General features: G+C 46.2%; 1 protein-coding gene across 2 annotated transcripts in view; it reads right to left on the minus strand.

The window, feature by feature from the left end:
* The window catches only part of LOC108937416 (protein kinase C beta type), a 52037-nt gene extending 44000 nt beyond the window's left edge, over positions 1-8037 (minus strand). For both annotated transcript variants that reach the window (XM_018757356.2, XM_018757355.2), the window contains exons 1-2: positions 7760-8037; positions 7145-7176 (exon numbers count right to left, since the gene is read on the minus strand). In XM_018757356.2, the coding sequence (XP_018612872.2) occupies positions 7145-7176; positions 7760-7932 (205 nt within the window). In that variant the 5' untranslated portion in view covers positions 7933-8037. The remainder of the gene's footprint in view (positions 1-7144; positions 7177-7759) is intronic.
* Positions 8038-16865: the final 8828 nt, after the last annotated feature.

Raw genomic sequence — 16865 nt, forward strand, 5'->3', positions numbered from 1 at the left:
CCTGTAAGCACAAACAAGTGCTCACAGAGATCACCCAAGCGTACAAGCACAGAACGCCTACTGTTCTTCAAAAATCGGAGAAAGCCGTTGGTCAAAGCAACCCCAAACCCTGTACTCAATGCGGGACTGCGTCTTGACATTAACGTAGAATGGAGAGCGTGAAAGAGCGAGTCAATGCCATCTCCAACGCCAGTGGCAATGCCACCAGTCACCAGCTATGGGAAAGGCATGGAAACCATGACGGTCAAAACCCTACTATGAAGATCTGCTCCATTCCAGCAAAGGAAGACCTGAATACAGTAGTGAAGAAATCCCAACCATCTTCCAGTGATCTCCCTTCTAGCGATACGAGATCTTCAGTTATCTTTACTGTGAACATAAGGTACTTAAGATTCAGCTCCTGACCCCAAAATGTTAAAGTGACATTAACTGGGCCTGAAAGTACTGAAGTTAAAGTGGTGTGCAGGGCGATCTACGCATTTGATCTGTTCAATGTGTGGGTTAAAAAAAAAAAAAACAGCGATGCATCAAACGGAAATTTTCTAAAATTCTAGAAGAGCTCATGATGAGCAGTTTTCATGTGTGCGAGCCACTTCTCCTATCTACCGTTTTTCCCTCTCACATATCTAGTAGCACAAATCTCCTCTCACTCTACCACCCACGCAGATCCCTCACCCGCTAGCCACCCCCCCCCCCCACCCCCCACAGCCCCAACCCCCCACCAAACGTCCTCTGTGGAACATGTCTGCTATTTATAGAGCCTTCAGAGAGGCCGCAATTTCAAAAGCGGCGCTTGTACTTGGCGTTGTTGATCAGCGGGCGCCGCTCTAAAGAAGAGAGACCCCTGCTGCTGCATTTGGATTTCCTCGAGAACAGGAAGACAAGGAAAATGAGGGCAAATCTTCTGGGGGTCTCTGTTAACAGTGACTGGCTGGCGGTGTGGTCTGGTGTTCACACTGGCAATGAACATTTGGGTTTGCGGGAGGTCTTAACTTGCCACAGCAGGAGAAGGCTGCCTTGCTCCCTCTCCTACTTCTATATCCATCAGTGGATGGATACATACATGTATCTATCGACCATCCATCCCTTTTTCTCTGCATTTGTGTATCTCGACCTATTGCTGATCTCTTGGGCATATTACATGTTTGGGACAACACACTGTGACCGTGTCATTGCTTTTCTCTCAATCTTTTAATCAGGCCACTCAACACTAGTGGCCTCTGCAACGCAGGTGTGATCTCAATACCATTGACATCGCTAATCTATGATGCCCTGGCAAAATTTGCATAGATTTTTTTTCTATTTTTTTTTTTTAAGATCGGAGGGTTGAAGAAAAATTCTTGGTCAACAAAATAGTTCCTAGCATTTAGAGTAAATAAAGATACCGCCTACAGCTAACTGAAAAGAAAATAACAATAGCTGTCATGTCCCTCCTCGCTGAGATAAAGCGTCAGTTTAACTCCCAGGAGCCTCTGAAGCTGAAGGAAGTGCGGACCGCGCTTTACCCAAGGCCAGCACTGTGTTTTCTCGCCCATGTTCGCAGGAATTTCCTCAAGTGGGTAGTGTAAACACACCGTGTGCATTTCAAGTCTACAAGAACTTAAAAAAGCTCGCAGTAGTTGAGGACCTGAATTGCTGGCATTTCTAGTTTTAAATCTCTGTATGTGAATCACTCTTGTGCTCTTGAGAGAAGCAGGAAAGCCAAACGGGCTTCCGTTGGGGTCTCCCAAGCTTCAGCTGGCTGAGCCAAGTAACCACACGGAGGCTTAGCTACACATTCCGGAACGTAGTTCGAGTCCGAGCTGCACTAATTGCCAATTGTGACTTGGAATAGCAACAGCAGAAGAACTTGCCTTCATTCTGCTGGAGAGGGGTGGGACAATAGGTAGGGATTAACCTCTCACTGCACATTAATTTAGGCAGGCATCAGCAAGTTGTTGGCTGTCAGCATGAGGCACTAGCTGCTCCTCCTTTTGGTGCTCGAGCCTCCCGCACGGTGACAGCTGACCCACAGAATGAAAAGAAGGCAGAGTTGGCGAGGATGTAAACCAGAGCATACGTCAGCTACCCACTCAGGGGACTTCGCATTTGCTGTTGGGAACAAAACATGAATCAAAATGCATATGAAAGGACTGAAGAGAAGAGAGAAAAAAAAAAAAATCAAATAACCTCAGTTACCATCCAGATGTTAAAATTGGTAGAAGTGTGCAATGCTAAGCTACGAAAGGGGCTTTGGACGAGAAAGGCTGCCAAGCACATAAACACCACCGTAACAAGGGTAGTTAAACATAAAACAAGGGGATGCAGTGGCTCTGGGTGTGTCTCTCACTGGATTGACAGGTGGACTCCTTGACCTTCAGGTCATCTCTCTTTGCACCATAACTGCGCTGCTCCTCACCAACATGCCAGCCTCCTCCTCCATTTCAGCAGAGCCAATGTATCACTCCTCCATCTCCATCTCCCATCACCTGTCCATCTCCCATATTCTCACTTTTCCTCAGCTGCCACCTCACCCCCTCCACCTCCCCGCACTCTGCTCATCCCGGTTCTGCAGCACAGATGACCACCGCTCTCTAAAACCTGTCATTTTGTAATTAAGACTGAAGATGCTGCCCAAATTGCCCGAGTGTTGCCGTGGCGACAGGATGCAGCTCCCCCACCCAAGAATCTAGTTCCCTCTTCTTCATTTGTTCAAAAAAAACTGGTGGGGTTGATGAGTATACCCCAGAACTGCAGGAAAGCAACTTCAAACTGATTCTCAAGCTCCCTGTCAAACAGCTGAGAATAACAAAAAGACCTGCAGAGACAAAAACACCCACAGAAACCGACACACACACACACACACACACACACACACACACACACACACACAGGGTCCTACAGTTGTAACTGTACCAGCATCTTCGCCCAAGATCCGGCGCCATTAACCTCACAACATCGTGCGGCATCCTTACGTTACAGACAAGGTCCAAGTATGAGCGCCAGTCACAAACTCTACGGTAGAATACGCACCGCTCTGTCAGAGAGCTTCAGCTTCACTCGCCAGCGGCACATCTGCACCACAGAGTGTCGGGCCATGATGCGGGGGTGGGATTCCATTTCCCCAAGGGAACCCTGACAGCCGCTATCGTATGTCACAGAAGCGCAGCTAGCTAATGAGCCAAACAGAGTTTGCAAGAGAGGCTACGAATCTCACCAGCATTTTTTTTTTCTACGGGCTGAGGACCACAAACCATTTTTACATCGCGGTGGCACAACGAAACTCGCAGATGCAACTTTCAGCGGCTTCTTGCACTACTTCACCTAAGGACTGCATATTGCGAAAATCTTTTGTCCCTTAATATTTCGGTTTATTAATTTGGCCGATGCTTTTGCTACTTGCAATGATTTACTCCAAATAATTTTTTGTGACAGTTCAGGGTAAGGACCTTGATCAAAGGTATTATAGCAGGAACAGGGGTTCAAACCTGAGCCCTTTGACTGCAAGGCCACTACTGTAACCACTATGCCACCTACTGTGGTGTTTTGTTTAACATTAAATGTACTGTAAAAGTTGTTAGGGAAGCTACCCGCCTGCTTGTAAGACGGAGCAAATTAAGTCATTTGGTGTTAGGCGGCGTGTGCCAAAAGCATGACCAAACGTGTTAAAACTACCCCTGAAAATTATATTTGTACCTAGAGAGTGCAAAGTTCACTGCCACCGTTTAAAATATTTCCCAAAACTGTGGTAAATCTTGAATAGTGGCCTTATATATGTCTCTTGTGCCCCATCAAACTGGTGTGAGGGAGTGGGAGCTGCCAAAAGGAAACAAATCTGTTTTGATTTTTCACAAACCCTGATTATTTATAGCATGACCACCCTTAGATATACTTTGACAGCTATTCAGATGCCATGGGAATGGAACATCTCCTCCTCTTTCCACCAGCACCCTCCAACTTCTTTTCACAGAAGCCAAACATTAACGTGAGTCAATTTTATCAATCAATAAACGATTTGCAATTATTTGACATCTTACTGGCAGGATAATTCCACAGCAGCAGCAAAGCATTAGGCACAGAGTCGAGTTTTTAAAATAGAGACGGTGTTGACAAAGTTAAATGACGCCGAAGGAAACTTTTGCCTGAGCGACAATTTCCATGCAGCTAATTAAATTCACGCTGCAGGTTAATGCATCACGGTCACCCTTACTTGACACTACATTGTGCATTGCTACGGTTGCTCACAAAACCCCTTGTTATCTACTGTTAGTCACTGAATCGCTGTACTGCAAGCATCTCTTCTGCTTTTACAAGTAGTTTAGGTAATGAGCTCAGTGTGATGGACAGCCATTTGACAAGGTGATGCAGCAGGGGAAGCCTTCCTTAGGCATGGCCTTAGGAAAAAGACAAAGCGGGTGATTGACTGGCGGACAAAATGCACGAGGGGGGCGGGTTGGTTGCCCAGACAGCGGCCCCGTTTTATCCACAGACATCAGTTTAAAAAAAAAAAAAAAAACTGCACACGAAAAATTCCTTTGTCACGAGACAATATGACATTGTTTTCAGCAGCAGAACCAATTTAAAATGTATTCACCAAAATACATTCCAGGCATTTAAATTTAATGCCTGACAAGTGACACAGCTAGCTTAACTTGTTGTTTTTTCCCCCCTCTTGGACATTCCAAGACAACAAATGTGTCCATTCAACGCATCAGCTGGTATTTTAAAGCTCTTTATTTAATAATTAAAATAAAACAAGCTTTCATGCATAAATAAAGAAGACTTGGAAGCTTAATTACATGTATTCATTTAGCTGATGCATTTTCTCCAAAGCCACTTACAATCAATTTATCCATTTATACAGGTGGTTAATTTTACGAGAGAAATTTAGGGTAAGTACCTTGGTCATGGGTACTACAGCGGGAGGTGGGATTCAACCCCACAACCTTTGGATCCAAAGGGAACAGCTCTAACCACTACGCTACCAGCTGCCCCTTTGTCCTGTTGTAAATAGTCATATTACTGACAAAGTAACAACACAATGATAAGTTCAAGAGCCCTAATTACATAACAGCTGCATCACGGCTGGAATGTTCCAGAAGCGATCGCCGGAAAATCAGACCTACAAAAAAAAAAAAAAACAGGTGTAACGGACCTCCTGACAAAAACATGTACAGATGCGATACACTTCCTCTTCCTGTTCACTTTGCAACAGTATAGTGAAACAAAACATTTTGAATAAGACGCTTGCAATCACTCAACCGGTTTTCACGCCACATACTTCTTAAGTCACCTTTCAGCTTCCTGGGGCAGTCACTTTGGCCTTGGTCACGTAGCACGGGTATTTTAATCACTAGAGACAGTACACACAGGGTCCAGAGATCATGGGTCATTGCAAGGCACGAATACAACCTCAACCCTTTGTACACACAATGTGGTACTCCCTGCTTGGAAAAAATGCCAGAGAAAAAAAAAAAATTATTAAAAAGATTTGTTAAAATGGATCATTTTCAAATGAAAATTCACTCAACATGCTCTGAAGGTTATGCTCCACAAGAGTAAAACACAGGGTATCATATGAATAAGTCTGTCCAAACCGCTTGTCCCATTCGGGGTCGCGGGGAGCCGGAGCCTAGCCCGACAGCACGGGGCGTGGGGGGGGACACCCAGGACGGGACACCCAGAACCCAGAATGGGATGCCAGTCCATCACAAGGCACCCCAAGCGGGACTTCAACCCCAGGGAGCAGGACCCAGTCCAACCCACTGCGCCACCGCACCCCCCCATATGAATAAGTGAGATACTGAAATTAACCGTTTGATTTCCATGTAGAAACAGGGTCCATCTGTAAATCCGTGATGTTTTGCAAGCAATAACTAATATATTTAATCCTTCCTGATGTAGAAAAAGCACTGTAGTACACCGCAGTACACTCTAATGACTGTTAAAGGGACGACGATTAAGTGTCACGAAGACCAGTGACTGAAAGTGTCAAAGACTGAAGAGAGTGGTGAAGAGTGTGGTGACAACCAGTGACTAAAGGGGCCAAAAATGGAAGAGTGTGATTAAACTCAATGACTGAAATGCTCGATGTCTGAACAGTGCGATGAGGTCTATTGATGGGAAGTGCAAGTTACTGAAGAGCATGGCTCACGAAGCTTGTAGCGACCAAGCATCTTCTCACTGTTACTCCAGAGCGTAACCGCTACCAACATTACTCCACGCTATATTGTGTGATTTTACTGGTGTGGTCTCCAATCAGAGATGGTGTCTCTTTAGCTTCATTTTTAAATCAACACTAAGAAACTCACTAAGTCGACATGGATATTGCCTTACTGAAAACAATAAGAAAACCTTGCGGTTTCACTTGATAAGTCCAAACCCACCCTGAAACCTATTATTGCGAATCTTGTCCTCTCCAACTGCAAAGATAGAAAGGTAGACAGCTGGTGCAATTTCATTCATTATTTTTACGTACATTTCACAGTGCCCAAGAACACTTTGAAACATAGCAAAGCACGGGGGGTGGGGGGGGGATGGCACAGATGATGCCAGTGATACCTCATAAAGAGTTCTACACATCCATGGCTGCGTTCAGTAATACAGTGTGGAATTAGGACGATGGCGCTCAAGTTAAGAATAACCAAAAAAACCGGTGGTGTTGATTTTACGAGACAGTTGTAATGCTTATGATTAATGTTTTATAGAGCTAAGGTGATCATTTTAGATACTTCTGGTGTCACGGAAAAAGACCACGGCTTGATTATAAAAGGTCAATTCAAACAGTCCAGCTCCTGGCACGGAGCCGCTCGGATTCAGCGAACCCTTGTTGTCTGCCCTGAAAAAATAAAGGCAGCAGGAGCTTAATTTCTGCTCAAGTCCCACTCTCTGAGGAGCCCCAACTTGGAAATTAATTTCTCCTGGTTTCACCCAGCTCCTACCTTCATGCTGTAAATCATCACCGGAACTGGTACAATGGGGGGATGGTAGTAACACAGATACTTTCCAGTTTAAAGAACCAGATTAGGCACTTTGAGACAAACGGTCAGGTCTGTGGGACGTCCAGATCGGCGCTATAATGACCTTCCCACGGCGGTGTCCCACATGGCCTGGTTCACATATGGACAACAGGTAGGGACTCTCGTCCCAGATTTCTATTTCTTACCTTGACACTGGAAACCTTGTTTGCCGAATCCCCTGAAAGCAAAGAAAACCAGTTATTGTTCCCCAGCTGGCAATCAGTAAAAAGCATTCATCTGAAAGCAAGACCCACCTATTAATTAATTCACTAACTGCTGTGCCAATAAAAATCACACATCAAGACTTCGGAGAAGCTGTTGCTTATTTCTCACTTATGCGGCTCGTCAAGGAAAGAAACAGAAAACCGTACAAGTTTCCAAATAAACTCGTTTTACATATTTACATAACTCCTTGGTCACGCAAAAAAGGATGTCAGGCATCCCAACGCAGCCGATCGTACCGCTAATCCTTTCCAAGTCCATTTCGGCACTCTCCAGTGAGAAATAAAAAAAAAAAAAAAAAAAAAAATTGTGCAAAATGAAAATACGGAGAGTTACATCACCTTTGTGGTTCAACATGCACATGCCACTCAGTGGGGGGTCTACTTTGGGCTCGCAAAGGCACATCACCAGGCTGTCAGAACCCGGAGCATCACCTGTCGCCACTGAGCATCACCTGTCACCTCACCTGTCCCCTACCGAGAGCACGCGCACCCGATGGACCCCCCCTCACCACCACCACCACCCCGCCGCAGCCTCACCAGATGAAGTCCGTGCAGTGGCTGCAGAAGGTGGGCTGCTTGAAGAAGCGCGCGATGAACTTGTGGTCCTTCACCTCGTGAACGTTCTTCTGGCGGAGCGCGCCTTGCCGCGCGAAGCCTCGCATCCGCGCTCCTCCGCTCTCGCCGTCGCTGCTCTGCGCGCCGTCAGCCATGTCGAGGACCGCGAGCCGCTCCGTGTGCAAGTTCGTCTCGTCTTCTCTTCTCTTCTCTTCTCTCGGCGAGCGAGCGAGGAGTCCGAGTCCGAGCACGAGAACGAGAACGAGAACGAGCACGAGCGTCTGCAGCACGCGTCCGCCGCCGCGCCGCTCCGCTGGAACAGTGAGCGCAGGTCTGGGGAAGCTGCGATCCCACTCACTCTCACATGTGATGCTGCGCCGAAACCCCGCCTCCCCCAGCCGGTTTGTCCCACCACCTCGTCCCACTCGGGCCCGCGAGGCCCACCCCACTGTCCTCCCCGCGCGCTGCCTTTTGTGATCGGAACCTAATTTAAGGTCTAAAAAAGAAATCTCGCGCACCTGAGATTGAGACGCGCCTCATTTTGCAAAGAGCAACAGATGTCGGCGCGTGAACAGGGCGGACAGGTTAGAGAAGGAGCTCCCCTGTGGAGTGGTTGAGGACCGGGACTGGGGAACGGAAGGTTGCAGGTTCAGGTCCAGGTCTCGCGAAGTATCATAATGCCTAAAAAGACGCTCGAGATAAACACGCGCATAACGGTTCGTCGGAGGGGCGGATTTCCTTGAGAATAAAAGTGAGGGCCGGTACCTGCGGCACGTGGGGGTGTCCGTCCTCTCACCCGCCTGCCGTGTTTTCTGAAAATAGCAGCTTTTTTTTTCCCGATATAACTATTTTTTTTTTTTAAAGAAAAACTTTCCATGGGAGAAAACTTCATAGTTCAGTTCCTTCATTAGAGCAGATCAGTTATGACTCATGTGGCATAATTATGTTTTGTAAACCTTCCCTGTGCTGTGAGCAAGACTGTTTCATCTGGAGGTGATTAAGGAGTCTTTCAGTTTGTGTGGGATTCATATTCTCAGGACATGCAGTGGATTAAATTGCAATGTTGAGCAGCAGATGGTGTAGTAGTTAGTGCTGCCCTCTTCTTTGGACTCGGTGAACCTAGGTTCAAATCTCACCTCCTCTTGTAGTACCCTTCAGTAAGGTGCTTAGCCTGAATTCATGGTAAAAGTTACCTAGCTGGAGAAATGGTAAAATCACTGGAACTTACACCGATCAGCTAAAACATTCATATGTGCTGCCAAAACAGCTCTGGCTTGTTGAGGCATGGACGCCGCAAGACCTCTGAAGGTGTCCTGTGGTATGTAAAACCAAGATGTTAGCAGGAGGTCCTGTCAGTTGCAAGGTGGTGTCGCCGTGGATCGGACTTGTTTTTCCAGCACATCCCAGAGATGCTCACTCGGATTGAGATCTGGGGAATTTGGAAGCCAAGTCAACACCTTGAACTCTTTGTCATGTTCCTCATGACACAATTCCTAAAAAAATTTTTGCAGTGTGGCAGGGCCATTACTATCAGGAAATACCATCACCATGAAGGGGTGGTACATGGTCTGCAACAATCTTTACGTAGGTGGTACCTGTCAAAGTAACATCCCCATGAATGCCAGGACCCAAAGTTTCCCAGCAGAACATTGCCCAGAGCATTAGACTGCCTCCACTGGCTTGCTTCCTTCCCATAGTGCATCCTGCTGCCATTTCTTCCCCAGGTAAATGATACGCATGCACCCGCCCATCCACACACACACACACACACACACACACACACACACACACACACACACACAGTCAGAAACCACTTATCTCAAGCAGGGTTGCGGCAAACCGCAGCCTAAACCAGCAATACAGGGCACAAGGCTGGAGGGGGATGGGACACCAGTCCATCACAAGGCACCCTAAGCAGGACTCGAACCCTGCACCCACCAGAGAGCAAGACCAGGCCAAACCCGTTGTGCCACTGCGTCCCTCTCCCCAGCCATCCACATAATCAAAAAAAAAAAAAAAAAAAAAAAGTGATTCATCAGACCAGGCCACCTTCTTCCATTGCTGCATGGTCCACTTCTGATGCTCACGTGCCCATTGTAGGCGCTTTCGGAGGTGGACAAAGGTCAGCATGGACACTCTGACTAGTCTGCGACTACGCAGCCCTCTCCGCTGCAATCCATTGTGTTCTGACACCTTTCTATCATGGGAGTCAGCATTAAGGTTTTCAGCAATTTGTGCTACAGTAACTGTTCTGTTGGGTTGGACCGGACGGCCTAGCCTCCACTCCCCGCAGACATCAGTGAGCTCTTGGGTGCCCATGACCCTGTTGCCAGGTCATGGGTTGTCCTTCCTTGGACCACTTTTGGTAGGTACTAATCACTGCATACTGGGAACACCCCAAAAGACCTGTCGTTTTGGAGATCCTCTTACCCACTCATCTAGCCTTCACAATTTGGCCCTTGTCAAAGTTGCTGAAATCTTTACATTTGCCCATTTTTCCTGCTTCAAACACATCAAATTCAAGAAGTGACTGTTCACTTGCTGCCTAATCTATCCCACCCCTTGACAGGTGCCATTGTAATGACAATCAATGTTATTCACATCACCTGTCAGTGATTTTAATGTTTTGGCTGATCGGTGTATGATTACAAGCTCTACTGGAGAAAAGCATCAGATAAATGAGGAGTGGCATGGTGAACAGCAGGCTGGAACATATATACCACTTTCCTGTGTGACCAATCCGACATTCTCCTTTAAAAAGCAAAAACAGACATTTAATTAATTAACAACAGAGATACAGAGGTTATTGACAATGTTTGCATCATTGGATAGCTGTCCAATAGTCTACAGTGAGGGATGTAGCAGGAAATATGTCAAACCCTAGCAGAGCTGTAATGAAAGATCTGGAAAGGAACCTCCGATATGTTGACGTGTCCACAAGAACAAAACTGTTCAGTAGGTACAATTCTCAATGACGGTGTGTAGATGGGAAGGGCTGGCACTGAAGAAGCAGGAGAACATGGACTCCTTTGAGCTTTGATGCTTGAAGAGACTTTAAAGGACACCATGGAAAGCAAAGGAAACAAACAAGTGAATGTTGGATCAAATCAATCCAGGACTCTTACCGAAGAGCACAAATGATGAGACTGAAGTTATCATACTTTGGACACGTCATGAGAAGGCTGGATTCTCTCAAAAAGACAACAAAGCTTGGAAAAGCTGAATGAGAAGAAGAGAACGAGCAGCAACCAGGTGCATGGACTCAATGACAGTGACAGTGGACACAACCCTTTCAACACAAAGGATACAAGTAGAACATAAAATATTCTGGAGGGACCCTCTATATGATGTGATATCAACCCAGAAGGTCTGGACTGATTTGTGCCGCCTACAGCAAAACATTGTCTAAATCTTTTTCCTGCAGTCTTCCAGCTGCTTCACTTGTCAAAAGAACAGCATTCCAAACGAACAAGGCTTCAAAAAATTGGGTGCACATGTCAAGCGTGCAAAAGACAAAATTCCAGGAGAAACTCACTATAAAATCCGAAAAATAACTATACCGAAAGTGAAACTCACAAATAAAATCGCACTGACATCAGTGTTAAACGTACATTTTATGTTCCCACGTAAAACATTCACATCACTTGAATTATACTGCAAGTCATACACACAAACACAAAGATCATTTAGTGTAACCTACGCAGTGCTGTTGTGTTCACACAGTGAACTAAAACTAGAAAAATGATATTATATCGCAGTCGCCCCCCCCCCCCCGCACCTTCATTAATAGGCTATAAAGTGGGAAACAAGCATCAGACTAAAAAAATGATGAGATTTGCACCAAAATGTGTTTGTTTCTTATCATTTCACTCCACAAGGGTATATTGCGAAAAGTGGGTTTTGCAGAGGTTCAGATGTAGCATAATTTGGCCCGGTGCCACACGACACAATAAACACACATCGCATGTATAAATACATATATAAATACATATATAAATAGACATGACAAGAAATACAAATTAGACAAGGGAACTGATCTCTGACCTCTGAGCAGCAGTAAATAAAATACAGAACAGCATGAGGTCCTCAGGACGAAGTGCAGATATAGTTGCGTACAGATATGTACGTAGTACCGATGTTGTGTGATCTGACTGTAAATTTAGAGTCAGGAACCCAGTGGATACATGTAATATGTAAACTGGTGGAGTGACCACTCGCTGTTCTGTTTTCTGATCCCGTGAATGTAGGACCTGTGCCTTTCCTCTGACATCATGGCACACAAGTGCTGAAATTAATTCGAAACTAATCCAAAGATATTTGAGCGTCCTATAGCTTGGCAGGACTCTTAGCTCGGCCACACATGCGCTAAGGAGGTGTACCGTGCTCCGCGTATTGATGAGGTAAGAACTCATCCCCTGTAGGCTTGCCGTGGGCCGCGTTGCCCACCTGTTCCCCGCTGGCGCACCTGCGCAACGCCTCCGAACCCGGAGCAGCGTCATCCTGCCGTTCGCCCTCTCCCGCGCTGACCCCGGAGCTGACTTGCATGGGGAAGGCATGTGAGCAGGTGGGTGTGTGTCGCGGAGGCCTCGATGAAGGTGGGCACACACACACACACACACACCATTGAGGCAGGCACCGGAGGGAGTGTGTGCTGAGCATCATTTACATGAGCTGTGTTTTCTCTCGCCTGATAACGTCCCAGTGTTTTGCATGTAAAAAGCAAATGCAACGTCTCCGCGTCCGAAGGCAGCCTCCGTCCTCTACCTGCAGAACATTCTGGGCTCGCAAAACACGAAACTTAATTTACAGTGCCGGAAGTACGAAGGGCTTTCTTATAGTTGCCATGGAAATGCATTATGGAAATCGAGGAGGCATTCATAATTTGGTCTGGCCCCGGTACTGTAAACAATGCATAATGCTCGCATTCCGAGATAAGGAGGAGCCGAATGAACATTCAGCCAATTCAACGCGCACCGAGCAGACACACGCGCGTGCGATCAAAAGAAGAAATTCACAAAAGGATCAATTGTACATGACTGCATAGCTGGAGGGGAACTAGAACCACGTTTTCTTGAGGCCCAGATCACGAAGCTCTAACCCATTGCTAAAATAATTAAATTAGTAAGTAAATATACATTTTTTTTCCCTGAAGTAAACATCCATCCATTGTCAGTAACTGCTTTTCCTGTGCAGGGTTGAGGTGGTCCAGAGCCTATTCAGGAAGTATGGTGTGTAAGGGAGGGTACACCCTGGACTGGATGCCACTACATCACAAGGCAAACACACACAGGCACTAAGGGCAACTTGGAGTCACCAGTTCACCTGAAAAATATGCCTTTGCACTGTGGGAGGAAACCAGAGCAACTGCATAAAACCCACAAACACTGGGAGAACATATAAACTCCGGAGACTGCCCCATCCTACTCCACACTGCAGGTCCCACGTCCAAATCCCCAGCCCAGAAGCTGTGAGGCACCAGTGCTACCCGCTGCGATGCTGTGCTGCCCAGACAGAAATAAAAAGAAACTAACCGAAATGAAAAGCAAAGAAAAACTGCAATCCGCTGCTGAAAAGGTATTGCGACGAGACTTGTGAATTTGAACGGGTTCTTCACTGAGCAATTATTTTCCTTGCCTGCAGTACAAACATGATGAAAAAATATCTTTAGGTTATGAGGAAGCCTCTCCATGCAGATCATTTATTTCCTGTGCAATAACATCATACGTCTTGTTTCGTGAAACAACCCGGAAAGATCCACGTATGACTAATGTGCGCTGCTCTTATATAATGCAGAGAGCGGAGGGAAGGCGGATCGCTCAGAGGGCTGATCACATCTCCGGTAGGAACAGAAGAGTACGGAAAGTGCCGGAAGACGGGGACTGCATGGTTGCCATGAACGCCTTGCACCCACCCCTAAAGCATGCACGTGGAGTCCCTCCCCTGCATCCCTGGGCCTTGATCAATAGATTACCGGTGTGTGTGGGGGGGGTGTTAAATTAAAGTGGGAAAAGACTGAGGGCTAAAACAGTGCTTTGCATTTAAATATGTGCACTTTTATCATATTGTCAGAAATACTGTCTGCTACCTGCATTTTTCTGATTGACTATAAAAAACAGGATACCCTTTGGCGAATGAGCACCGGATGAAACAATATTGGCGTCTTCGCAAATGCACCGCGCAGACACTTGAGCCCCCGCCAAGGGCGGTCTCCGAAATTAGATCACGGCCTGGGGTGTACCAGGTACAGGTGGCAAACTGCCCCAGCTTTCCACGTAAGGGATCTAAAGAGAAGTGTCCCCTTCTCCCCTTTCTGCATGAGCCCGGCAATGTGTCCTCGCCTTGGGCGGTTTCCATGACGATCGGGTCATTTTCCTGCCAATGTCTTGTCTACTGACAGGAAGGCATCTCTCGCAGGATGATGAAGCACAGAGGCGGTATGGGGCAGGATTGAGGAGTACGGGGCAGTATGGGACAGTGCAGGGCAGCATGGGGCAGCAGGGGGCAGTAGGGGGCGCTACGGGCCAGCCAAAGCATTCGCTATGAGGACGACAAATGCTCCGCTTCTCTCCCTCCCTTCCTCTTCTCTCTTTGCCCGTCTGAGAAATGACACCCTTCTCCTAAAATAATAGTAAACCATAGTACGGCTCCCCTTTGTTACTCCAGCTTCCTACTACGAGGCCCTTCAAAGGGAGTGCGGTTGTAAGATGCACACGTACCGACACGTTTAACGCGTTTAGCGCTAATCCGCAAATCGGACGAATTGAAATAATCAGATTATGAGTGCCGCGAGACTGGCATCGGCCACGCGCTCCTCTCAATTTACCCCCCTCCCCCTTCCCTTTTTTGTCTCATCGTTTGAGCGCAGAGAGGATGTGTGGCTCCGGGCTTGTGGAAAACTTGCGTGGGCTTCAGATGATCTTATGCGTTTCCACCGTGGAATCGCGGCCCACATCGTGCTGGATTTTCATGCACCTTTTTATACCGCCATCAAATGTTTCAAGAGCTCAGGAAGCGCACAAGGTGCCGGTGGGAGGTGGAAGAGTTAATTAATTATGTAATAATATCGAGATTCATATTTTCACAGGCCATGCGTTCATGCTTACAAATGCAATTTATTAATACAAGAACACCTTTTAACAAAATATATATTGGTATTGTATAACCCTAAATAACAGCATTTTACCAACACCTGCAAGAGAAAATGTTTAACATTTATTTGATATTAACTTCATATTAAATTCACTGTCCAGAAACAGCAGTAATAAATCCATTCAAACAGTACCTGTGCTGTACACCTGAGGCTCGGTCAGCTGTAGTAATTGAAGTGCCCACTAGAGGACACCAGTGATGCGCTGACGGCGACGCTCTTACCCTTGATAGTTCAGTGGAGAACGGTTATGAATGTAACACACACACACACACACACACACACACACACACACACACACACACACACACACACAATCACAATCACGCAATGTCTGCAACCGCTTGTCCCGAGCAGAGTCGCGGCGAACCGGAGCCTAACCCAGCAACACAGGACACAAGGCTGGAGGGGGAAGGGGACACACCCAGGAAGGGACACACCCAGGACGGGACGCCAGTCCATCGCAAGGCACCCCAAGCAGAACTCAAAGCCAAGACCCACCACAGAGCAGGCCCGGCCAAACCCTCTGCGCCACCGCACCCCCCTAAATGTAATGTATGCAAAATAAATTTTAAAAATTTGCATAAGCAGTTAGGCACTAGAGCAGGAGCTCTAAGTTCTGCTCCCGGTGAGACACCCCCCCCCCCCCCCCCCCCCCATGTGCATGCAGAACTTAAAACAGAATGCATTTTTATTGTCCTTATAAAACTCATTTATGAACAATGTGCAACTGATCAAAGCGGGAGAATGAAGGCCTTTATATTAATAGTAGTACAGCTCACTGAATGAAGTCTTCACCATTAAATAAAACTCTTCCAGTACAACAGTCTCATAAATTATTATTCGTCATCAAGTAACGCTTTCAGTTTCCCATGATTTAGGCCATGCCACTGTCTCAAGAAGCTACTCGGTCAGAGTTGATGAATTTCTTAGGTGAGCTTGAATAAAAATCAGGGGTCACCAGGGTGTCAGCAGGACCAGGACTGCACACTGCACACACTCTGTAAACATAATGTTTCTTGGGCAATATCAAGTTTCCTCATATCTATGTTGGTCTGCTTATGCCTAAGAGAAAAAGGGCGGATCGGCATGCAGGAGACCACGAAGAACTACGCATCTTCGGTTATTTGCATGGAAAATATCATAGCAATCTGATTAAAGCAAGGAGTTAATTATGAAATAAACTCCCAGCGAGAAGGGCTGAAACCATGGGCTTCGTAGGAGATCAGATTACATGCACCTCCACCCTTCTAGCGTATTGTGTTTGTAAGTTCATTTTTCTTTCTAAATTTGGTACACTTGGGTATGGGGGCCTTGGATGACTTATGTCACAGGTAAACGTTCAGCTGTAAAAACAATCAGTTGTCTTTGTGGCTTTTTCTCTGAAGTCTAACTGACGTGCCTATGCGACACACAATCAGTACTTTGTTTAGACAGGGAAACACAGCAATAAATGCAAAGCTCTCAGCTCGGGCTGGCATGGAACTTCATCACTCCAGGCACGTGATTTCTGGGAATCGCGCATGACAAAATGAAAGTTTCCGGAACATCCTCCTTTATCAACACGAGGCTAAAAGTAAATATATAAGGCCCCTCGTGTAACTGATTAAATATAAACCTGGTTTAGATGTTAATAGCTCATTTATATATTAATGCCTAATATTTGACATGGGCTGTTTTTTGAGGGGCTTAATTTAACAGGGCTGTTGAAAGTGCTGTACTCCAAAGAAAAAATGCAAAGTATGAAGCTTAAGCCATTTCTTTGAGGACAAAAAAAAGAGAATAATGAATAATAATATTGCTTTCTTAGTCTTCGAGCCGGTTAATCCTTTCCTCATTTTAAAGCAGGAATAAGAACATTTCCGAAATGAGATTTCACTTACTGGTAATAAGCTACATATTTGAGTTACATACATTCGGCTTAGTATTCATTGCTTGCTT

Source organism: Scleropages formosus, chromosome 8, assembly GCF_900964775.1.
Source record: "Scleropages formosus chromosome 8, fSclFor1.1, whole genome shotgun sequence".
NCBI lineage: Eukaryota > Metazoa > Chordata > Actinopteri > Osteoglossiformes > Osteoglossidae > Scleropages > Scleropages formosus.